At 42.1% G+C, this 25,682-nt stretch overlaps 1 protein-coding gene across 1 annotated transcript in view; it reads left to right on the top strand.

The window, feature by feature from the left end:
* Positions 1-25,682, top strand: part of LOC142296616 (G-protein coupled receptor 54-like) — a 101,511-nt gene that overhangs the window by 46,728 nt on the left and 29,101 nt on the right. Inside the window, exons 3-4 of the mRNA XM_075340434.1 lie at positions 6,949-7,073; positions 12,168-12,303. Coding sequence (XP_075196549.1) covers positions 6,949-7,073; positions 12,168-12,303 — 261 coding nt within the window. The remainder of the gene's footprint in view (positions 1-6,948; positions 7,074-12,167; positions 12,304-25,682) is intronic.

Here is a 25,682-nt window from a genome sequence, read left to right as displayed (position 1 = left end):
CTTTTCATATAACTCACCTGCTTGATCTTTCTAGCACAACATATGACACCACACTCACCCCTGTACCGGAAATCCACTGCCTTGGATTAAACCTCAATTCTGCCTTGTCCTTCAAACCCCACATCCCAACTTTTACAAAAATACTTCCGGAATCTGTCCTTTCCGCAACCCTGAATCTACTAAAATGCTAGTGTATGCCCTCATCTCCTGCATCAAGTACAGCAAAATCCAACTCTTTGGTCTTTCTGCTAAAAATCTCACACATCTCCAGGGAACTTGTCACATGAAAACACTATTAAGCTGCAGATATGGGGTTAATAGTGTTTGAAACCTGCCCAGTGCCTACAATTTGAGCCCTGCTATCATGAGGAAAAGAACTTTAATCTCCCGGCATTGTTTAGGGTTTCAGTCATTAGGGTGGTGCCGGGGCAGGTTCAGCTACCTCTCTGTCTATCGAGAGCAGTGGCTGTATCCCTTGCACTGACTGACAGCTCTCTTACCATTATAACCACCTGTCAGTCTGTGTGGAGGGCACAGTTACTTCCGCCCCTCTCGATGGAAATAGATACAAACTGGTCCTAATTAGGCAACGGTGGGCCAAAAGAATGGTAACGTATCTGGTGATGGTATCCAGAGATCGTTGCATTGCTATGGGGGTTATTGTTAATTTGTTATATATGGTGTTATTTGTCAGGGTAGGGTATAAAAGGGTGATTTAGGGATTCCTGTTGGTAAATGGGGGCGCTACAACCCTAGGGCGTCATACCTTCCATTGCTAGGTAGGGAGAGACAAATTAGGGCCTAATTAGGGCCAATTTGTATCTATCTCCGTCTCCTGCCTAGTTATTGTCATTATACACACTGCACCCTACTTTTTCATGTATTTTTGTGTATGTTGGTCACTTGACCTTTTAATGCTATCATTAAGGCTACGTTCACACACTGCGTTTTTACCTGCGTTTTTTTTTTGCGTTTTTGCTGCATAAATTTCTTGAGAAAATGGTTGTACCTTTCTGCAGACATTTCCCAGCAAAACCTATGGCAAAAAAAATTAGCTGTGTGCACACTGCGTTTTTTTCTTAAGAAAATTCTTTCAGTAGATTTTCTTGAGAAAAAGAATGAGCATGTCACTTCTTTTCTGCAGCTAACTGCGTTATTCACTCCATTGACTGTAATGTAATCATGAAATCACGCAGGGAATAACGCAGGTAGCAAATTCTGTGCGTTTCATTGCGTTTTCCTGTGTTATTCCCTGCGGTATTTCACGTTTTTCGGGACATAATGTTCATCACTGCCCTGCGTTTTGTAGGGAAGTGATGTCATTATGACAGGAAGAGGAAGCTAAGCAAAGAGTAAACACACACAGATCACACTCAATCCCTGGAAGCCGCACGGAAGCACTTCCATGTGACCTCCGTCGGGTGCCCGTACAGTCTGTGTCCCGCTCCCTGCCAGCCCCACAGCTGCTCGCACTGCACTGTGTCAGTATATGCCCCCCCCTCTGCCCCTTTGCAGTATCAGCAGCTTCTCACACTACAGTGCGGACAGCCGTGGGGATGACGAGCGCTGCTGTCAGGAGGTTAGATGAGATCCTTACCTGCTGTGACGATCTCCTGCACTCCTGACATCAGCACTGTCACTGCCTTCCATTGACCGCCGTGTTCACACGTCACATCTCGCGGGCGGTCCGAGACTGTTACTAGCGGTGACGTCACGGGCTCCCGCGATAACGCTCCTGTGAGAACGTGGCGGGCAATGGAAGTCAGTGACAGCGCTGACATCAGGAGTGTAAGAGATCGTCACAGCAGGTAATGATCTCATCTAACCTCCTGAAGTCAGCGCTCGTCATCCCCTGCAGGGACCTGGGCTGACCTATTGATGTTAGCTCAGGTCACTGCACTACTCTCCCAGCCAATGGGGAACATTCTGTTCTTCATTGACTGGGACAGTGACTATGGTATCGATTGTCCTGGGACCCCCTTATTGGATTACACCGGACCTGGATTTAATTGTTCTTTTCAATAAAATGGTGAAAGAGGGAATGTTTTGGGGAGTGTTTTTTCAAATAGAACTTCTTTTGTTGTCTATTTTTTTTTTCTTACTGACTGGGTTGGTGATGTCAGGTATCTGATAGACACGTGACATCACTAACTCCAGGGCTTGATGCCAGGTGACAATACACATCTGGTATCAACCCCATATATTACCCCGTTTGCCACTGCACCAGGGCAATGGGATGAGTTGGGGCAAAGCGCCAGGATTGGCACGTCTAATGGATGTGCCACTTCTGGGGCAGCTGTGGCCTGCTATTTTTAGACTGGGGAGTGTCCAATAATGGTGGACCTCCCTAGTCTGAGAATACCAGACCACAGCTGTCCACTTTACCTTTGCTGGTGATCCAATTTGGGGGAGACCCCACGGTTTTTGTTTTAAATTATTTATTTAATGTAAAATAACAGCGTGGGGTGCCCTCTGTTTTGGATTACCAGCCAAGGTAAAGCTGCCAGCTGTGGTCTGCTGCAGGCTGTAGCCATCTGCTTTGCGCTAGTGGCTACAAAAGATATGGGGGACCCCACGTCGTTTTTTTTAAAAAAAATATTTAATTCATCTATCCATTTTTCTATCTATCTATCTATCCATTATCTATCTGTCTATCCATCTATCTATCTATTATCTATATTATTTATTGCTGTTAAAGCAAAAACGCAGGACCAACCTGCAAAAAAATAGCACCAAAACGCGGTAAAAACGCATGCGTTTTTCGGTGCGTTATTGGTGCGTTTTTTTTAACGCAGGTGCGCTAATCCTTCATTCTCAAGAAATTTCTTACAAAATTTCTTGAGAAAAATCCTTTTTCTAGTGCGCACATAGCCTTAAAGTTAATTTTTAACGGAGTTTATTTTTGTTCCTTGGTCTTCTATGTGTAGCATAAGAAGCTTCAAGTCTTCTAAGGGGACTACTAAATACAGTAAAAGTGAAAAAAGTTTTTAAAAATATGAAAAATTAAAAACACATGTTAAAATCATCCTCCTTTTGTCTAAAAATCAAACAAATAAATAAATAAAAAAATACACATATTTGGTATCACTAAATTCATAACAGTCCAAACTATCAAAATATAAAATATACTAATCCGATCAGTAAACAATGTAAAGTAAAAAAAATACATTTTAGGTCGCTGCAACATTACAATAAAATGCAATAACAGGCTATCAAAAGCACGCATCAACCCAAAAAATTGCATCAGTAAAAACAGCAACTCTAGGCACAAAAAATAGAACTCACAAAGCCTCATATCCCAAGGAAAATGGCGACCAATGTAAACTTTTTAATTTTTTTTTCTCCAAATTTCCAAATTTTTTTTCACCCGTTAAATAAATAAACTACGTTAGGTATCTGCATAGTCATACTGACTTATAGACTTATATTGCCAGGTCAGTTTTACCATATAGGGAATCTAGTAAATGAAAAAACCCCAAAAACAATTGTGGAATTGCACTTTTTTTGCAATTTCAATTTATTTGGAATTTATTTTGTCAAGGTGAAATTCCATAGCTTCGGAAATCACCTTCTTAACAGTGAATGTCTTCTGAAGTCTCTGATTAAGGCCTCTGCCACATTCACGTGAAAATCACGCACGTGCCGAGAGACACGTATTTCCCCTGCGTGTTGCGTGTAGGTAAGTACGTGTCTCTGGTATGTGCGGGACACGTGTGTTCTACGTGTGCTATCCGCGATAGCACTCGTAGAACCGGTAATTAACATACTCACCTGGTCCTTCCTGCTGTCCGCGCTGCTGTCCGTGGTGCTGATCCTCGGTCTCCAGCCCTCCCGTCTCCCCGCTGCTGCTGCTGCCAGGCAGTGAAGGGAATATTCAATGAGAATAATGAGCGGCGGTCGGCAGCAAGAGGCAGCAGCGGCAGAGACAGGAGGGCAGGAGAAGGTGAGTAAATGGTTTTTTTTTTTTCACTGACACGTGTGTTTTCTCCGGTGCGTGTCACATGGGACCGCATCCACACTACACCCGTGTGGTACGGGTGCGGGCCGTGTGACAGCCGTGCTGCGGGAGAAAACACTGACATGTCAGCGCTTTGAAAAACGCACACACGTACAAACGCACACGGACACACGTTCCGTGTGGTTTTACGTGTGTGTGCCTGCTACAATAGGGTAGCATTGCTTAACGTGTCTCCGTGCCGCCGGTACGTGTAAAAAATCACAAACACGTGCCGGCAGCACGAATGTGTGTCACAGGCCTAAGGCTGTGTCCGCACTTTCCGTTTACACCTGCTTTTTAGCTGCTTTTTAGGATCTGTTTTGAACTGCAGCGTTTCCATGCCAAAAGGCATGCATTTTGAGAATGTGAATTTCTTGTCCGCACTTTGCATTTCCAAACGCTGCGTTTAATTTGCATAATTTTGGGCAAAAACCATGCGTTCAAAGAAGCAGCATGTCAATTGTTTTTGCCATTTTGGCTGCGTTCTACACTCATTGAAATCAATGAGTTGTAGTAAATCGCTGCCAAAATGTTAAGCAGTGCGCTTGTATTGCATTATTATTGCGATCCACATGTTTTTTTTAACATAACAAAGGCAGGTCTTTCGTCTTTCTCTCTCTGTCGGTCGGTCTGTCGGTTGGTCTCTCTCTCTCTATGTCTCTATCTCTCTCTCTGTCCATGTCGGTCTCTCCCTTCGACCCCCTCTCTCATACTTACTGATCCATGATCACCGGCACTGCACAGCACGGTGTTCACACTGTGTCGGCTTCTTCTCTTATAAAAATGCCGGCCGCTCATTAATCCATCACGTATTCCCTGCTTCCCCCGCCCACCGGCGCCTATGATTGGTTGCTGTCAGACACGCCCCCACGCTGAGTGACAGCTGTCTCACTGCAACCAATCACAGCCACCAGTGGGTGTGTCTATATCGAGCAGTAAAAAAAATAAATAAATGAAAAAAGTCCCCTCCCCATTTGGATACCAGCCAAGGTAAAGCCACACGGTTGAAGGCTGGTATTCTCAGGATGGGGAGCTCCACATTATGGGGAGCTCCCCAGCCTAACAATATCAGCCAGCAGCCGCCCGGAATTGCCGCATCCATTAGATGCGACACTCCCGGGACTTTACCGGCTCATCCCGTATTGCCCTGGTGAGGTGGCAAACGGGGTAATAAGGAGTTAATGGCAGCAGCCCATAGCTGCCACTAAGTCCTAGGTTAATCATGGCAGGCGTCTCCCCGAGATACCTTCCATAAACACACACATCCAAAAAATCATTTATTTGTAATGAAAGACAAAATAAACCCTCTTTCACCACTTTAATAATCCCTCAAAAACACTTCCAGGTCCGACGTAAACCACGCAAGGTCCCACGACGCTTCCAGCTCTGCTACATTGGAAGCTGACAGGAGCGGCACTATAACACCGCCGCTCCTGTGAGCTCCATACAGCAACTGAAGTGAGTCACGTGATCAGCTGTGCTCTCATTGAGGTTACTCGCGACCACCGCTCTCAGGTGGAGGACTGCAGCTGTGTCCGCGAGTAACCTGAGTGAAAGCACAGCTGATCATGTGGCTCACTGCAGTCACTCAGGGGATTTGCGATCACAGGTGAGTCCTTCGCGTGTGACCGCAAATCAAGCCGCGGCACACACACAGAGCCGCGCGATCACAATGAAGTCGGGTGAAGTTCATCTGAGTTTATTCTGATCGCGTGGCTCTGTCCCGCAGCCAGCCATGATAGTGCGGTCCCACTCGGGTCTGCTGCAAGTCTATGGGGATGCTGCAGAGCCAAGTGGGTGCGTAATGTGAAAAATGTGCGTTCTGGATGCTTTTCCCACTCTGTCTATGGCAGAGAAAACATCCAGAACGCATGAATTCTCTCCAGGAATGTCCGCACTTTGCATTCTGCCAAATGCGTCTCAGAACGCAGCTTTTTTGGCTGTGTTCTGAGACGCACACGCAATGACTTACACGCGGCGGAATAGAACTGCAAAGTGCGGACACAGCCTAATAATCACTGAGTGGCGACAAAGAGATTTAGACCACACAGATATCTGGTATAAACCTCCGCTCAGTGAGAATAGGTGCACAAGCGTGACGTGCTTTTATTTTTACAAGCCTTTTATAGAGCCAAAAGGGGTTAATCTCTTAGTAAAATTCATAAGTATGCCATTGGCTAAATTAAAAGCATATGCAAAGAGTCAGTGACATTTATCTATTTTGGAACTTCCTCTCTCTGTCCCTTCCATTCCTCGTGGTGCAGTTGTCACATAGCACCTCAGGCCATAAATTTGGACTTGCGCCAGATAGCCAGTCTTTCTTATCATATCTGCATTTCGTTCCTTTGTATCAGTCCAGCTGGTGACCTTGACGTACACATACTTTTCCTGATATGCTGCAGTAACCAAAAAACAGACTGAAATATATATCCATCATCAGCTTCAGGCCTTAAAACTCCATTTTGCTCCTCATATACAAAAGCAAACTTGGTTTTAGAATGGTATATAGTGGTTATTAAAAAAACATATAGAGAAAGATATATACTTAAATATATACACTCGCAGTAAAAAAGAATATAGAAAAATAATTTGTATTCTCACAGTTTCACATTTTCCAGTATATTATGGGGTACAATGAATGGTGTCATTGAAAAGTACAACTCATTTACCAAAAAACGAGTCCTCATATGGCTGTCTTGAGAAAACATTTAAAACGTTATGGCACTTGGAAGGAAGGGAGTAAAAAAACGAAAAATAACCCCATTATTAAGGGGTTAAAGCCTCTGATGTTTATACCCAGGTGAGTGCCACAGTTTCTTTTCTACAATAGCACTGTAAATAACTGTCAGTTAAACAGATCTATGCGGCAGTTGTTTGAGTAAATTGTCATTTAGAGTGTTATAGATTTGTACAACTGCAAATCTAAGTATTTAATTTTTTTCTCTTTACAGCAAATCTTGCCACGACAGACATAACTTTCCTGCTATGTTGTGTCCCTTTTACTGCAACACTTTATCCACTCCCTAGCTGGGTATTTGGAGATGTAATGTGCAGAGGAGTGAACTATTTACAACAGGTACGTGTAGTCTCCATAAAAGCTACCAAATTCAGTGTTTATTTGATCAGAACCTGTTAAAATGAATATATAGCCATATATAGATAAATAAAAATACAAAAACGATGTAATTGACATCAGAGGTCACAGAGCTCGGGAGTCACGCAAAGGAGGTGAGCGAACCGCAATAGCGCCACTCACAGGCACTATTGGCAACACAAGGTTTTTGAGAGAAACCTTGTTTCTCAACATAATATCGATGTGGCCAGTAATGAAAACGGGTGAACCACCTCTTTAATCTTTCTAATCTGATTTTCCCCACAATGGCACATTCTTTTGGGCCATAAAGTTCTATGTGAACCTGTACTTCTATAACTAAGGGGTGCTTCACACACAGCGAGATCGCTGCTGAGATCGCTGCTGAGTCACGGATTTTGTGACGCAGCAGTGACCTCATTAGCGATCTCGCTGTGTGTGACACTGAGCAGCGATCTGGCCCCTGCTGTGAGATTGCTGCTCGTTACACATAGCCCTGGTTCGTTTTTTTATTGTCACACACAGCGATCTGTGTGTGACAGCGAGAGAGCAACGAAATGAAGCGAGCAGGGAGCAGGAGCCGGCATCTGGCAGCTGCGGTAAGCTGTAACCAATGTAAACATCGGGTAATCAAGGTGGTTACCCGATATTTACCTTCGTCACCAGCCTCCGCCGCTCTCACGCTGCCAGTGCCGGCTCCCTGTTCTCTGCACATGTAGCTGCAGTACACATTGGGTTAATTAACCCGATGTGTACTGTAGATAGGAGTGCAGGGAGCCAGCGCTAAGCAGTGTGCTTGGCTCCCTGCTCTCTGCACATGTAGCTGCAGTACACATCGGGTAATTAACCCGATGTGTACTGTAGCTAGGAGAGCAGGGAGCCAGCGCTAAGCAGTGTGCGCAGCTCCCTGCTCTCTGCACATGTAGCGACGTTATGATCGCTGCTGCATCGCTGTGTTTGACAGCTAAGCAGCGATCATAACAGCGACTTACAAGGTCGCTGTTACGTCACAGAAAATGGTGACGTAACAACGACGTCGTTGTCGCTGTCGCTATGTGTGAACCCAGCCTAACACTACCATGTATCTTATTTAGATTATAAACATCCTGACAGGGTCCCTTTAAAATTTAAAAAAATGTAACCTCTCTTTAACCCCTTCACAACCTTGGGATTTTCTATTTTCTCGTTTTCATTTTTTTCCTCCCCTTCTTCCAACAACCATAACATTTTTATTTTTCAGTTCACATAGCTGTTTGAGGGCCTGTTTTTTGCGGGATGACTTGTACTTTTGAAGGACATCATTCATTTTATCATGTGATGTACATAAATACATCACCAAAACCACTTTGTACATGAATACAGCACCAAACCACCATCAGTACACAATGACTTCTTAGAAGTGCACAAACAAGAAAACAGGAGTGCACAGAAAGCCTATGACTTTCTACTATATTTGTAATATGCTGTTTGTGCTCTCCTGTCTCCTTAGCTGTGTACTATCAATAGGTTTTTTTGAGCAATTGGATGAGGGCTCAAGATTGGGACCACTCAGTGATCTCAGAATTAAAAGGTCTAAAACATGAAAAAAAAACCTCCCAAAAAGACACAAATGCAAATGAATGCATGAAAATTCCTCTCTCCTTCCACAATGATCCCAGTTTTGTTATTTGATCTAACATATTAAAGGTAAGGGGATAAAAAAATTGTAATTTTCTTACACCGGCACCGTCTCCTGCAACATGCCACCCTAGGCACAGTATCTCCAGTGCCCATTGACAAATATATAACTCCTAACTATCTCGGATGCAATTGGACAGTCCCAGATTTGAGCCTCTGTTCCACTATCCCAGCCGGTGAGCCAAGCGTCCAACCCTGCCCTCTTTAGAGTAGCTGTCACGCTAGGTACAGGGAAGTACCAAGTGAATGGCGAAAGGTAATGGAAGGGGACCCTGCATCTAGGGAAGGGGGAGATAGTGACCCATGCCCAAACCTACAGCTGGTCCCTGGGGTCCCCCACCACCCTAGAAAGAGTTCCGATCCTATGCGCCGAGCCGAATACCTGACCCTAGGTATCCCTAGTGCTGGTCCCTAAATAGGGAATGGGTGGGATGATCTCTTCATCAACCCCACAAAACGCTAAAGAAAGACACAAGGTGGACACATGGAGGTAAAAGCATGAACTACTTATCCATAGATGACACAGGCAGGAGTTAAGCAAGCTTCAGCAACAGTACTACAGATGAGAGCAAGCCACCTGATTGCAACCAGAGCTAGAATGACTTCAAATCAGCAATTAATAACAATGCAGCAAGATTAAAATTTAACTTTTACTTAAATTCTCTTAAAATGCGATCAAAAAACACCCAATCAAAAAAGACAAACAACCAAGTATTAAAAGGTTTAGCCCCTCCTAGCTATTCAAGGGATATGTGCAAGCCAAACTATATTAAATTACCACCGCTGTAACAAATCGGATTTATCTCACCAAATTTATAGGTGCCACTTTCCATTGGAATTGTTGTGGTCCATTACCATAGCGGAACCCATTAGAATTCGGATGTACCTCCCAACGCGTTTCGTTCAATTAAACTCTTCAGGGGAGTCAAAAATGCGGCAAATCCATCTGAGGTCCCATTGAATAAGAACCTATCATTTGCATGACATGCTGAAACAAATGTACAATATTGACAATAAATATCAGCGTGTCAGCAGTTTTCAACAAACATCCACATGCAGGAGAACTCACCACATAACATAAACTCTTCAAAGGAGTCCTAAATGAAGCAAATCCATTCAGGTCCCATTAGAACCTATCACCTACATAACATGCTGAAACAAATGTACAGATTGACAATAAACATCAGCATGTCAGCGTTTTTTTTACACATTCACATATAGGGTGACTCACCACGTGTCAAGGAGCGGCCGTGCTTATCGATCTATCAAGAGCCACCGCACAACGCCGGAATTTAAGTATTCCCACACTATTTCGGCGTGTGACGTTGTTTCCGCCCACCCGGTCGACATGCTGACATGCTGATGTTTATTGTCAATCTGTACATTTGTTTCAGCATGTTATGTAGGTGATGGGTTCTAATGGGACCTGAATGGATTTGCCGCATTTAGGACTCCTTTGAAGAGTTTATGTTATGTGGTGAGTTCTCCTGCATGTGGATGTTTGTTGAAAACTGCTGACACGCTGATATTTATTGTCAATATTGTACATTTGTTTCAGCATGTCATGCAAATGATAGGTTCTTATTCAATGGGACCTGAGCTGGATTTGCCGCATTTTTGACCGCCCTGAAGAGTTTAATTGAACGAAACGCGTTGGGAGGTACATCCAAATTCTAATAGGTTCCGCTATGGTAATGGACCCCAACAATTCCAATGGAAAGTGGCACCTATAAATTTGGTGAGATAAATCCGATTTGTTACAGCGGTGGTAATTTAATATAGTTTGGCTTGCACATATCCCTTGAATAGATAGGAGGGGCTAAACCTTTTAATACTTGGTTGTCTTTTTTGATTGGGTGTTTTTTGATCGCATTTTAAGAGAATTTAAGTAAAAGTTAAATTTTAATCTTGCTGCATTGTTATTAATTGCTGCTTTGAAGTCTTGCTGCCTTGCATTTTGATAATTTTGGAAATTTACCCAGTGGCTATTATATACAGAGCTAGAATGAACTGAATAATATCACCAGCACCAGTCCAGGAAAGAAGGGAGTATTTAAGCACCAAGAGAATACTGATGATCAGCATCTGAGTGAAAGACGAGCTCCTGCTGGGTCCAAAAGGGGGATAAATGAAAATCCAGCAGGAAAGCTACCTATTACAATGAATACTGACAGCAGGTACAATAGAAAGTCAGGGAGCATTTTGCACAGCCAAACAGTGACCTTCTATAGCCAAAAACCACATAACTGTCTATCACCCGTGACAGTATATCCGTTCTACGACTGGTCTTCGGACATTGAGGACCAGGCCTATCTGGATGGGCTACATGAAATGAATGAACCACTCTTGTGGCATTCACATCTGATGCTGGGACCCACATCTTCTCCTCTGGTCTGTAATCCCTCCAGTGCACCAAGTATTGAAGGGAACGACAAAGGAAATGAGAGTCAACAATTTAAGCTATTTAAAACTCCGACCATGGTTGGGGCCGGAAGCAAGGGGGATGGCTCCAAAGGTTCCAGATACCTTTTGAGCAGTGCCCTGTGAAACACATTGTGGATCCTAAGAGCCTGAGATAACTCCAAACTAAATGTTACTGTGTTAATAATGGCGGTTATATTATAGGGGACACAGATACAATTGAAGTAAGGACATAGGGTCAACAAGACAAACTCTGGACTGTCCTACAGAACCCAGAACATTTGGGAAGTATAAGTAAGGATTGTAGGACGACACTAAAGGCCGCTTTACATGCTACGACATCGCTCAAGCGATCTCGTTGGGGTCACGGAATTTGTGACGCACATCCGGTCGCTTTAGCAATGTTGTTGCGTGTGACACCTATGAGTGATTTTGAATCGTCGCAAAAACGTGCAAAATCACTCATCGGTGACATGCCCCCCTATTGTCAATTATCGTTACTGCTGAGTGTATAATGTAGTTCGTTGTTCCTGCGGCAGCACACATCGCTATGTGTGACACCGCACGAACGAGGAACCTCACCTTACCTGCGGCCACCGGCAATGAGGAAGGAAGAAGGTGGGCGGGATGTTACGTCCCGCTCATCTCCGCCCCTCCGCTTCTATTGGGCGCCCGCTTAGTGACGACGCACGAACCGCCCCCTTAGAAAGGACGCGGTTTGCCAGTCACAGCGACGTCGCTAGGCAGGTAAGTAGTGTGACGGGTGTTAGCGATGTTGTGCGCCACGGGCAGCGATTTGCCCATGTCGCACAACCGATGGGGCGGGTACGCACGCTAGTGATATCGGTAACAATATTGCAGCATGTAAAGCAGCCTTAAGACAAGACATGTTAGAACTCATTTGCCACTTAGAGCAATGTTATTAAATTATTATCTCTTTTCTTGTTGATTGAAAATTATTTCCATCTTTGTTTTTTCAAGGTTACAGCCCAGGCAACCTGTATAACTCTTACAGCAATGAGTGTTGACCGGTGCTATGTGACAGTATATCCATTGCAATCTCTGCGTCATCGCACCCCTCGCTTAGCCATGGCTGTCAGTCTGGGGATTTGGATAGGTAATAATAATAATAATAATAATAATAATAATTAAATTTGCTTTAGATCATTTGTAACTTGCAGTGTTTAACATTGAATATTTTGGCAGACATTTCTAACAATGAATAAGAAAATGATTTGGTTGGTGGAGGCAATATACAGGACATTTTCAAAATGTCACCATTTAAAGTTTTAAGTTTGAAAGAAAGCATGTTTATCGAGTTCAACCCACCACCTAAAATGTTGATCCAGATACTTTGCTTATGATCATCTGCAAATGTTGATATTCTACTCTGTATGCCCAATGTCACACTGACATCACACGGATGTAAAAAACAGACAGATGGATTGCACATGGATGAAAATCGAATGTAAATTAGAAAAAAATTGTCAAAGTTTTATGGATAAAACTTGGACAATTTCTGCAACCGGCCTAATACGTAGGCAGACAAACCACATTGCAGGCCATCTAAGTAGATACATATGACTAATATTCACCTGGTAAGACAGCTCCTATGTCATAGCTGGTGGGATTTGTATGAAATGTGCAAATATTGCATTTCTACTGTATGTTCCATTATAAGTACAGTAGGTCCATTTTTTAGCTAGGTACATTTCATGTTGTAAAAAGAAGATTTTTCAAAAGAATAAAGACTTTCATTCCAGCACCATTACTATTGAAGTGACAAACATTTTCATGAATGTTTGTTATAGACAAATGGTAACAAACAGTCAGGGGCGGCTCCAGGTTTCTGTGGGCCCTGGGCGAAAGAGTCTACGTGGGCCCCATCCACACATAGACATGCACAGATACATACACATACAGGCATACAAACACATATATATTTAAAGAGAAATTCACAAAAACACATATAAATAGACATATATCTAGACAGTCATAATACACTGACATACATAGATACACATCATACATGCACATACAGACACATTATTTTTATATATATATATATATATATTTATTTATATATATATTTCCAATATTGGGAAGGCGGCAACAGCCTCATTCACCTCCCCGCTTGTCTCCATCCAGCTCCTCCTGGGCATGTGTCTGTGCCACGCTGATTGGTGGCCGTCACTAACAGACATGGCCGCACATAGAGCACACTAACACTGCTGTATATACATCACAAGAGAGGCTGGGGACATACATACACATTACCGGGGGGCATACATATTACAAAGGAAAGGGGTATACAGCAATGGGGGCAAACAGCTCTGAGGTGGGGGGGTGACATGCAGCTCTGGGGAGTATACAGCTCTGGGGTGGGGGGGACATACAGCTCTGGGGGTATAGTATTATGTAGCCCCCATATTCCTCCATATAGTGTTATGAAGCCCCCATAGTCCTCCATATAGTATTATGTAGCCCCCATGTAGTATTATATAGCCCCCATATTGCACTATGCAGCCCCCATATGGCATTATGCAGCCACCTTATAACATTAAGCAGCTCCCATATAGCACAATGCAGCCCCATATAGCATTAGGCACCCTCATGTAGTATACAGCCCCTATTTAGCACATTGCAGACCCATATAGCATTAGGCACCCTCATGTAGTACACAGCCCCCATATAGCACAATGCAGACCCATAAAGCATTAGGCACCCTCATGTAGTTTACAGCCCACATATAGCACAATGCAGACCCAGATAGCAATAGGCACTCTCATGTAGTATACAGCCAGCATATAGCACAGTGCAGACCCAGATAGCATTAGGCATCCTCATCTAGTACACAGCCCCTATATAGCACAGTGCAGAGCCAGATAGTATTAGGCATCCTCATGTAGTACACAGCCCCTATATAGCACAGTGCAGACCCAGATAACATTAGGCATCCTCATCTAGTACACAGCCCCTATATAGCACAGTGCAGAGCCAGATAGTATTAGGCATCCTCATGTAGTATACAGCCCCTATATAGCACAGTGCAGAGCCAGATAGCATTAGGCATCCTCATGTACTACACAGCCCACATATAGCACAGTGCAGAGCCAGATAGTATTAGGCACCCTCATGTAGTACACAGCCCCTATATAGTACAGTGCTGAACCACATAGCATTAGACATCCTCACGTAGTACACAGCCCCTATATAGCACAGTGCTGAGAAAGATAGCATTAGGCATCCTCTCGTAGTACACAGCCCCTATATAGCATAGTGCAGAGCCAGATAGCATTAGGAATCCTCATGTAGTACATAGCCCCTATATAGCACAGTGCTGAGACAGATAGCATTAGCCATCTTCATGTTGTACACCGCTCCTATATAGCATAGTGCAGAGCCAGATAGCATTAGGCACCCTCATGTAGTGCATAGCCCCATATAGCACAGTACAGACCCAGATAGTATTAGGCACCTTCATGTAGTATACAGCCATTATATAGCACAGTGCAGACCCAGAAAACATTAGACACCCTCATGTAGTACACAGCCCCTATATATCACAGTGCAGAGCCAGATAGCATTAGGCACCCTCATGTAGTATACAGCCGCTATATCATTTAATGCACCCTCGTTCCCCTACTGCTCCGGTCTCCTAGGCGCGTCCACTGCTGTCGCTCTGACCTCACTGCAGGCGCGCAGTGATGACATCACTGTGCTCTGGTGTTGAGCTGTCAGAGCGTCGACAGACACAGCGGGAGACTGAAGAGAGGGAGCGTGCCACTCCATCTCATCATTGCTCTTAATTGTATCGGCAACTGCAATGCCGATACAATTGAAAGCGCGATCCTCGGCGGGGGGGGGGGTACGCAGTGACAGCGCGGGCACCAGGCCCCCCTGACTAGCGGTATGCCACTCCTGCCACTGCGAGTGGGCCCACCCGGCAGCCCAGGGCCTCGGCATTTGACCAGGTTTGCCGGGTGCTGACACCGGCCCTGTAAACAGTGCTGCTTTAACAGTCATGTTCAGTTTGTGGTGATTCTAGATAAACTGAATGTATTATTAGAAAATAACCTATTTATAAATTTTTATTTCTATACAGGTTGTGATACAGAAAAAAAAATACAAAATTTAAAAATATACACAAAAATCAAATGTAAGGGGGTTAACAAGGACTATTTTTTACTTTTCCACATGTAGTTTCTAACTACTTGCATGTTCTGCAGTGCACCAATGTCTCCCAGTTCAGAGCAGTCACAAATGTCCCACTTCCTATGTCTTAACATCAACAGAGCTGTTCCTTCTCTTATGCTCTGCTCTATCAATCATGTTGATTGACAGCCGTATCCCCACTGTATAACTCAATTCAGACACGCTGAGTACAATGTACACTGCATGATCTGGTGCATTAGTGCAAAGATCTCTGCATATGACTCCATGATTTCCAACTCCTACTCTGGGTGTACGTTTCTCTAGCAGACTAATCTCACTATACTTCTAATGCAATGTAAATCGCACGTACTCAACAGACTTGCGTTAGGCAGCGGGGAGCCAGCTGTCAATCAACATGATGCCATTAGTGATGCCCTGTCAAGGGAGCAGAACAGAAGAGACGTCACAGGAGGTGGGAGAGCAAGAAGTGGTTCTGTAACCACTGAGCCGACAGAGATTGTCTCACAGCAGAACATGCAGGTAGGTAGCAACTACTTCCCAATAAGTGCTTAGCCTCATAGTAGAAAAATAAAACTCCTGTATAACCTTTTAAAAAATAGATCATTTTCTGATGATACATTCTTTTTAAACCTCTTCATCCTACTACTTCCTATAGTTGTGCTACAAGACTACTATAATTATGTCCTACACTTATTTTCATAATGAAGTTTTAGGCACAGGCACATAATTGGTCTTCGGTTATATTCATATGCGGAAGTTGTTTACACTGTGGGAAAACTGAAATTGGATAATTGCTCCATAATTTCATGTCATTAAATGCCATCTCATTTTTTTAAGCAAATGTCTTTGCCAATACTATGTAATCTTGTTTGGAGGTCTGCAAAGTCCAAGTAACATTTTATTGAGGAAAATTAGAGTATTTTATTATACTTTTAAATAGAAGCACTTTCATTAATGGAGATGATATATGTTTTCATAATAGCTGGAGATCTGGAAAACTGTTGGTGCATGGGCAACTATACAACAGCTCTCCAATAATAACTGCAGTATGTGACCACTACAATCATAATAAAGTTCATAAGGTTGAAATAGAACTCCATCTATCTTCTTAACCTATTCATCTGCTGTGTTGATTACAATGCAATCATAATATATATATTATTCACCATGTTTGCCTCCGTTAAAGTATAAAAGCTTATACTCGCCTCTGGTGTTGGCGCCGTTCCACTGGTCTTAGCACTTGCTCTGCCGGGGCTCATGTGAGGTTGTTACATCGCGCGACCACTGTGTCCAATCAGAGAAGGCTGCTCTCTCACTTCCTCTTGATGTCTGATTTGTCTGAAGGCAGAAAAGTAAAGCTGGCTCTGATTGGGTGCAAGGCCCGCGTGAGAACAACTTCACATGAACCCAAGAGAGTGATTGTTAATTCTGCTGAAACTGCGCCTACAGAGGAGGGAAATATAAGCCTTTTTAGTTTAACGGGGGCAAACATAGTGAATGAGAAGGATGTATTGTCAAGTAGTGAACAACACTTTTAATATAATTTAAAGCCAAAAATAGACTACAAATACATTATCATTGGTACACCAGTCCACTACAACTGTGCTGATATTGATGCATCAATGTAACCAAATTAATTAACAAATTTGAATATAAAATGCTGTTTCTAATTTAGTGCTAGATCTTCCATATGGATTAGTCTCTAAATCTCCGCATTAGTGATGGGCGAGTGTGCTGGGCACCACTCGGTACTAGATCGAGCATCAGGGTGCTTGAGATGCTTGATACTCGATTGCGTATTCTGGCACTTGAGTGACAGGCTTGGGTCCCTGCACCGCATGTTTTGCTGCTTTTTTTCAGCCACTAAACATGCAAGGATAACCTGGTAATCATGTAAATGCCGTATCCATGTTGGATACTAGCATTACTATGATTGGCTGGCCGCATAGCATCATTGGGACCCATTGATGTTGCACAGCACAGCTTCTAGCTTCCCAGTTGCAGAAGAAAGTTCACAGAGCAGATTACATGGGATAACAACTCTTTACTCCTGGAACATGAGGTAATGATAAGCACAGTTATACAGCATTGTATCAGGAAGTGAAAAGTGAAACCAGGAAGAAAAAACAAGAGACTTCTACAATACACTGAGTAAGGAAACTGCACAACATCACCGTTTTCAGCACAAAGTCCTCCTTCACACTAACAAAGAAGTCCTTGTCTGTTGCATATACCAACACCCTTTCTCAACATTAAGCTTAATTTCTTCATTAGTCTCTGATGTCTTTCAGCATTCAATGCCTTTGTGAAAATATCTGCTGTCATATCTTCAGTTGGACAATATTCTAATTTCAGGATTCCTTGTTCCTGGTGATCCCTCAAGAAATGATACTTCACATTTCCCAAGTCTTTGATTTCGAAATGTTGATTCAGAATTCTTATTATGTCCTGTTTACCCCTTTCTTTTTCAAAACAAGCTAAAATATCATCAACATATATGAGTACATAGATCCATCTGTCCAGCAGTCTTTTTGTGTATAGCCAAGGATCAGCTTTGCTTCTTTGAAATTTTTTATCTGTGAGCACTTCTGTGATTTTATCATTCCACGCTTTAGCAGCTTGTTTTAAACCGTATATACTTTTCTGTAGTTTACAAACCATGTTTGGGTTACTTTTATCTTTGGATCCTGGAGGTTGTTCCATGTAAATATCTTCTGTTAAATCTCCATTCAAAAATGCTGTGTTTACGTTCAGCTACTTCAATTCCATTTGTTTCATTACTGCAACTGCAAACAGAGTTCTTATTGTAGTATGTTTTACAACTGGAGCAAATGTTTCATCATAGTCTTCTCCATATTTTTGAGAATAACCTTTAGCTATGAGTCTTGCTTGATATCGTTCAGCTTTGCCATCTGTTTGGTATTTTACTTTAAAAACGCATTTACATCCTATAGCTTTTCTTCCTTCTGGTAATTCTGTCAGTGTCCATATCTTTGAGTCATGCATGGATTTTATTTCTGTTTCTGTTGCCTTTATCCATTTATTAGCTTCTTCTTCAGGAAGTCAAGATATGTCTTCCCAAGAGGTAGGCTCATAAATTTTGTTTGTACTTGCCTTGTATGAAAGACGTATTAGTGGGTTTCCTTTGTTTTCTCTTATTGAATGTCTTGGTTCTATGTCTGTTTGTAGTTGTATCTTCATTTTCAGTATCCTGTTTTTCATCAATTTCAACTTCTTTTTCATCAGCTGTTCATTCAGCTATATCACTGCTGTTTTTCTCATTTTTTGTTTCTAGTGAAATCATTGTGTCTTCATTTAGATCCTCAATGAATGTCACACTGTTACTCACCGTAACTCTGTCTGTTTTGGGATCTATTAATCTACATCCTTTGCAATTTTCACTATATACAACAAATATGCCTTCTATAGATTTGTTTTCAATTTTGGAACATTTTCCTTTTGGAATAAATACAAAAACTTTACATCCAAAAACGCTTAAATGATTCACACTTAGTTTCTTACCCTGCCACAGTTAATATGGGTTTTTTTCAGTTTTCTGGAAAAAAAGTTGGTTTTGTAGGTAAGTAGCTGTCATTGCTGCTTCACTCCAATATTTCTCTGGTAGTTTGGAATCTGGTAGCATACATCTTATTATTTCAGTCAGAGTTCTGTTTTTCCTTTCTGCTACCCCATTTTGTTCAGGTGTGCATGGAACAGTCTTTTGATGCTCTATTCCATTTTGTCTTAAGTAGTTTTCTATTTCGTGTCCTGTGAATTCACCTCCATTATCACTTCTAATGACAATTGGCTTCCTCTGAAACTTGTTATTCGACTTTGTCACGTAGCCTACTAATTTATTGAAAACTTCACTTTTGTTCTTGATCAAGTATGTGACTGTGTATCTTGAGTAGTCATCTATAAAAGTCACTATATATATATATTGCCTCCTGATGTAGTCACTTTCAAGAGTCCACATACGTCAGTATGCACCAAATCAAGTGGTCTTGTACTTTTCGTCTCACTTTCTTTAGGTATAGATATTCATGTAACTTTAGATTTTATACAACATTCACATCTTACGGTAATTGAGCAATCATATATCAATAGATCCTTTGTCAATTCTTTCTTTTGTAGCTCCATTATACTTTCAGGATGTCTGTGTCCTAGACGTCTATGCCACATGTGAATACAATTCTTGTGATCATGTGTACACAACTTCATCTGTTCCTTTAATGTGTCTAGATTATATAATAATTCATCTGCATTGACATTGGTTATTATCTCATTTCCCGCTAGGAATATACATTCATCATCTTTGAATTTTACAGTAAGTCCTTTAGCTGTTAGACGTTTTACAGATAACAATTCTTTTTCTAATCCTGGAACATATAACACATCCTGTACAAGTATTTTTGAATCATGTCCATACATATTAGAACAGTTTAGCATTCGTTGTCCAATATCTTGCACAGTTATTTTGCTCCTATCTGCAAGATAAATGGCTTTGTTCTTATTTAAATCAAGTTCAGTAAAGAAACGTTTATTACTTGTCATATGACTTGTTGCTCCTGAGTCAATAAACTAACCTGATGATGATTTCTTATCAGTTACTTTAATTGTGCCATTCCAATTATTTACACATGAATCAGAAATTGTGTTTTTTACCTTTTGTGTATTCTCTTTATGGTGTAATTTCTGTTGTTCTGCTTTACATATAGTACAATCTTTCTTTAACTAGCCCTTTTTCTTAGAGCTGAAACATTTTCTTTTCTCTTTATTATAGGGTCTCTTTGATTCTGTAGCTTTAAGAGCATTTCCACCATCTTTTTAAGTAGAATCATTTGTTTGCTCTTTCCTTATTTGATATTCATCTGAGTCTGGTCTTCACAAACTCTAATGTAATGTCTGCTTCAGGTCTTGTCTCTAGTGCTCTTATTAAAGCAGTGTATGAATCTAGTAAACTGCACAATAATATTGCTGCTATGTGACTATCCTTAATATCTTTACCAATTGATTTCAGCTGTGATATCACTTCCATCATAGCGAATATTTGCTTTTGCATGTCATTGTCTGCACTCTATCTCATACTGTAAAGCTTTCTTCGTAGAAATAACTTGTGATTTAAGCTGGGTCTTTCATGTAGCTTTCTTAATGCTTCCCACATTCCATATGCTGTATCCTCATTCCTTATGTGTATTAATTGAGAATCTTCCACTAATAGGATGAAAGTAGCTCTTGATGTCTATTTTTTTTATCCCATGTCTGATTATTATCATTGGTTCTATCTGTAGTGATTACTTCACATACATCATCTTTAGACAATTACATCTCCACTTTGAACTTCCATAACTGCTAGTTCTCATTATTCAGCTTAGCTACTGTGAGTTTTAGGTCTGTGCTACTCATCATTATTAACTTGTCTTACTTGTTTGGAGAGAATTGTACTGAAGAATTCTTCTGCATTCACCAGGGTCTTGCTGAGCTTTCTGGTGTCCTGGATGTCTGGGATCTTGGGTGTCTGGGATCTTTGGTGCCTGGGATCTTTGGTGCCTGGGATCTTTGGTGCCTGGTATACTTGGGATCTTGGGATCTTTGTGTTGCTGGGATCTTTGCTGTCTTGGGGTGGGCCCATAACCTGTTGCACAGCACAGCTTCTAGCTTCCCAGTTGCAGAAGAAAGTTCACAGAGCAGATACATGGGATAACAACTCTTTACTCCTGGAACATGAGGTAATGATAAGCACAGTCATACAGCATTGTGTCAGGAAGTGAAAAGTGAAACCAGGAAGAAAAAACAACAAGAGACTTTCTACAATACAGTGAGTAAGGAAACTGCACAACACCATCCACTGCCAGATCAGCACAAAGTCCTCCTTCACACAAACAAAGAAGTCCTTGTCTGTTGCATATACCAACAATTGAGGCCATGTTTGCTGCAGTATACCCAAAAATAGGGTAGGGAGGGTTCTGCTGGAGAAGGGACAGTGTGCTATACCATGACAGTACCTGCTGGTGCAACACTAAACCAACAGTCCTTTTCAGGGCTAATTGAAATCTATTGTATTCTATACTAATACCACTCTTAAGGGCCATTTACACGCTACATCATTGCTAACGATATATCGTCGGGGTCACGGTGTTTGTGACGCACATCCGATATCGTTAGCGACATCGCAGCGTGTGATACCTAGGAGCAACCTTAAACAATCGCAATAGAGTTAAAAATCGTTGGTCTGTAACACGTCGTTCATTTACCAAAAATCGTTGTCTGGTCAGTAGCAAGGTTGTTTGTCATTGCTGCGGCACCACACATCGCTACGTGTGACACTGCAGGAACGACGAACATCTCCTTACCTGCCGTCCACCGGCAATGAGGAAGGAAGGAGGTGGGCGGCATGTTCCGGCCACTCATCTCCTCCCCTCCTCTGCTATTGGGCAGCCACTTAGTGACGCCGCAGTTACATAGTTACTTAGGTTGAAAAAAGACCTAGGTCCATCTAGTTCAACCTTCCTCCACCAGTTCTACATTTAGTCACTAAGTCATTTATAACCAACAATGTTTTGTGTACTGAGGAAATCATCCAGCCCTTTTTTAAAAGCTGTTATAGTATCTGCCATTACTACCTCTTGTGGTAGGGCATTCCACAGTCTGACTGCTCTAACTGTAAAGAACCCTTTCCTATTTAGCTGTTGGAATCGCTTTTCTTCCACTCGCAGTGAGTGCCCCCTGGTCCTTAGTACTGTCTTTGGAAGAAATAAGTCATGTGCCAGTCCTTTATATTGACCACACATGTATTTATACATATAAATGAGATCTGCTCTGAGACGTCTTTTTTCTAAGCTAAACATATCTAACTTTTTCAACCTGTCATCATATGGGAGGCCTTCCATTCCTTGTAATAGTCTAGTTGCCTGCCTTTGAACTGACTCTAACTTCTGAATGTCCTTTTTAAAATGTGGAGCCCAAAACTGGATCCCATATTCCAGATGTGGCCTTACAAGTGCATTTATAGAGGGGTAACAATACGTTGGGATCACGGGATCTAATCTCTCTTTTTATACACCCTAAAATCTTGTTTGCTTTAGCAGCTGCTGCTTGACATTGAGTGCTGCTGCTCAGCTTATTTGTAATGAGAATACCCAAGTCCTTCTCCTGTTCTGTAGTCCCGAGTTTACTTCCATTTAATGTAGACGCAGCTATAGGATTACTCCGTCCTAGGTGCATTACTTTACATTTATCAACATTAAATCTCATTTGCCAAGTATCTGCCCATTCTGACATCTTATCCAGATCTTTTTGTAATATTGTACTATCCAGGTCAGTTTTTAATATCCTACATAGTTTGGTGTCATCGGCAAAGACTGACACTGTACTATCAATCCCATCCACAAGGTCATTAATAAAGAGATTAAAAAGAATCGGTCCAAGCACAGATCCCTGCGGCACCCCACTGCTGACTATAGCCCATTTAGAGAATGTACCATTTATGACTACTCTTTGTTTCCTATCTTTTAGCCAATTCCTTACCCAGTTGCATATTGTGTCCCCTAGTCCTTGCTTCTGGAGCTTTAGTATAAGGCTATTATGTGGTACAGTATCAAATGCCTTTGCAAAGTCCAAATAAATCACATCAGCTGCATTACCAATATCCAGGTTTGAACTTACCCCCTCATAGAACCCCAACAGGTTGGTTAGACACGACTTATCTTTCATGAATCCATGCTGTTTGTCAGTTATCATATTATTTTCTGCAATATATTTTTGCATGTCATCCCTTAAAATGCCCTCAAAAACTTTGCATACTACTGATGTCAGGCTTACTGGACGGTAGTTGCCTGGATCTACCCTCTTACCTTTCTTAAATATCGGTACCACATCAGCAATCCTCCAATCCTGAGGCACCAACCCTGTTACAAGTGAGTCTAAAAAGATGAGATACAGCGGTCTGTCGATTACGGAGCTCAATTCCCTCAATATTCGTGGATGAATGCCATCTGGCCCTGGGGATTTGTCAATGTTTAATTTACTCAGACGTAGGCGTACTTCATCTTGTGTTAAATTAATTATATCGGGTGGTGAACTTTGATTTTTCACTTGTTGAATGATCCCTGGTACAGTCAGTTACTTGGTGAATACAGATGAGAAATGCCTATTTAATATCTCAGTCTTTTGTTTGTCCTCTATAACTAACTTGTTATTATATTTTAAGGGGCCAATACTATCCTTTGTTTTCCTTTTGGCATTAATGTATTTATAAAAGATTTTGGGATTTATTTTAATGTCATTGGCGATTTTTGTTTCAGTAGCTAATTTTGCTTGTTTGATTTCTTTTTTACATTTCCTATTGATATCTTTATACTTCTGAAATGCTATTTCTGTATTCTCAGCCTTTAAGATTTTAAATGCCCTTTGTTTTTGTTTTATTATACTTTGTATAGTCTTATTTATCCATAGTGGTTTCTTTTTATTCCTGGACATTTTATTACCAGAGGGTATACGTTTTTTTACATGACTCTAGTAGTATATCCTTAAACTTACCCCATTTATGTTCGGTATCCCCAGTTATTATGACTTTGTCCCAATCTACACATTTAAGCTCTTCCCTTAATTTGTTGAAATCAGCTTTCCTAAAATTCCAGGTTTTAGCATTCCCCCTTTGAAATGTTCTATTGAATATTATGTTGAAGCTTACCATATTATGATCGCTGGTGCCCAAGTGCTCCCGGACCTGTAGATCTGAAATTGTATCCGGTCTATTTGACAGGACCAGATCTAGCAAATTATCTCCCCTGGTCGGTTCACCTACCATCTGAGAGAGGAAATGGTCTTGAATAGTAGATAAGAACGTACAGCTTTTAGCAGAACCAGAAGATTCTATGTCCCACTGAATGTCTGGATAGTTGAAATCCCCCATAATAAGAACCCGATTATTATTATTAGCTGCCTTTTCAATTTGTTCCAGCATTTCACCCTCTATTTGTTGAGGTATGTTAGGAGGCTTATAGCAAACTCCAATTAGCATTTTTCCATTATTCCCCTCCCCATGTACATTTACCCATACTGACTCTACATTGTTGCTGTTCCCCTCAATGTCATCATACAACACAGGTTTTAGGTTAGATTTAATAAATATACACACCCCACCACCTTTTTGGCCTTTCCTGTCCTTCCTAAATGTACTATAACCCTGTATGTTTGTCACCCAGTCATGGCTTTCATCCAGCCAGGTTTCCGTAATGCCCACCACATCATAATCCATGGTTGACATAAGAGTCTCCAATTCATTCATTTTGTTTGCAAGACTTCTTGCATTTGCCAGTAGACATTTAATCCTATTAACACCTTTATTACTCCTAGCCTCCCTACGTTCCTTGTATGTCCCATCCCCCCCTAATCCTTCATTGACCCCTACCGTCTCACTGTCTCTATCTGCTCTATCTCTCCCCTTATTTGCTCCACTACCCTCCCTCCCCCCCGATCCTAGTTTAAAAGCTCCTCCATCCGTCTGACCATTTTCTCCCCCAGCACAGCTGCACCTTCCCCATTGAGGTGCAGCCCGTCCCTACCGTAGAGCCTGTAGCCGACTGAGAAGTCGGCCCAGTTCTCCATGAACCCGAACCCTTCCTTCCTGCACCAATTTCTAAGCCACATATTTATCTCACTAAGCTCCCGCTGTCTTTCTAGTGACGCTCGTGGCACCGGTAGTATTTCTGAAAACACCACCTTGGAGGTCCTGGACTTCAGCTTCTCTCCTAGTTCCCTGTAATCATTTTTAAGGACCTTCCACCTGCCTCTAACTTTGTCATTAGTACCAATGTGCACCATGACCGCTGGGTTTTCCCCAGCCCCACCCAGCAATCTGTCTATCCGATCCGCAATATGCCGAACCCGAGCACCCGGCAGACAACACACTGTTCGGCATTCACGGTCTTGGCGACAGATGACCCTGTCTGTCCGCCTAATTATAGAGTCCCCTACCACCAACATCTGTCTGGGCTTTGCTGCACTCCTATTTCCCTCCTTCCTACAGCAGTTGTTTTCCTGGTTGCTAGGAGCAACATCCTGCTGTAGTGACCCTAGTCCAGGCCCTTCATTCCTAATATCAGCCAAACAGGCATATTTACTAGGTTGTGCCAGGTCTGGACTAGGCTCCCTGACACTTTTCCCCCTACCTCTTCTTCTAACTGTTACCCAGCTACCTACCTCTGGGTCCTGATCTTCCCCACCTCCACCCTCCTCCATATCACTGGCCCCAGCCAGAGAAAGCTCAGTGAGCTCTAAACTCCTCTCCAGGTTTGCAATGCCCCTTAGTATTGCAAG

This window comes from Anomaloglossus baeobatrachus, chromosome 1, assembly GCF_048569485.1.
Source record: "Anomaloglossus baeobatrachus isolate aAnoBae1 chromosome 1, aAnoBae1.hap1, whole genome shotgun sequence".
NCBI lineage: Eukaryota > Metazoa > Chordata > Amphibia > Anura > Aromobatidae > Anomaloglossus > Anomaloglossus baeobatrachus.
Note: the sequence above shows the minus strand (reverse complement) of the source record. Positions and strands in the feature narration are given on the sequence as shown.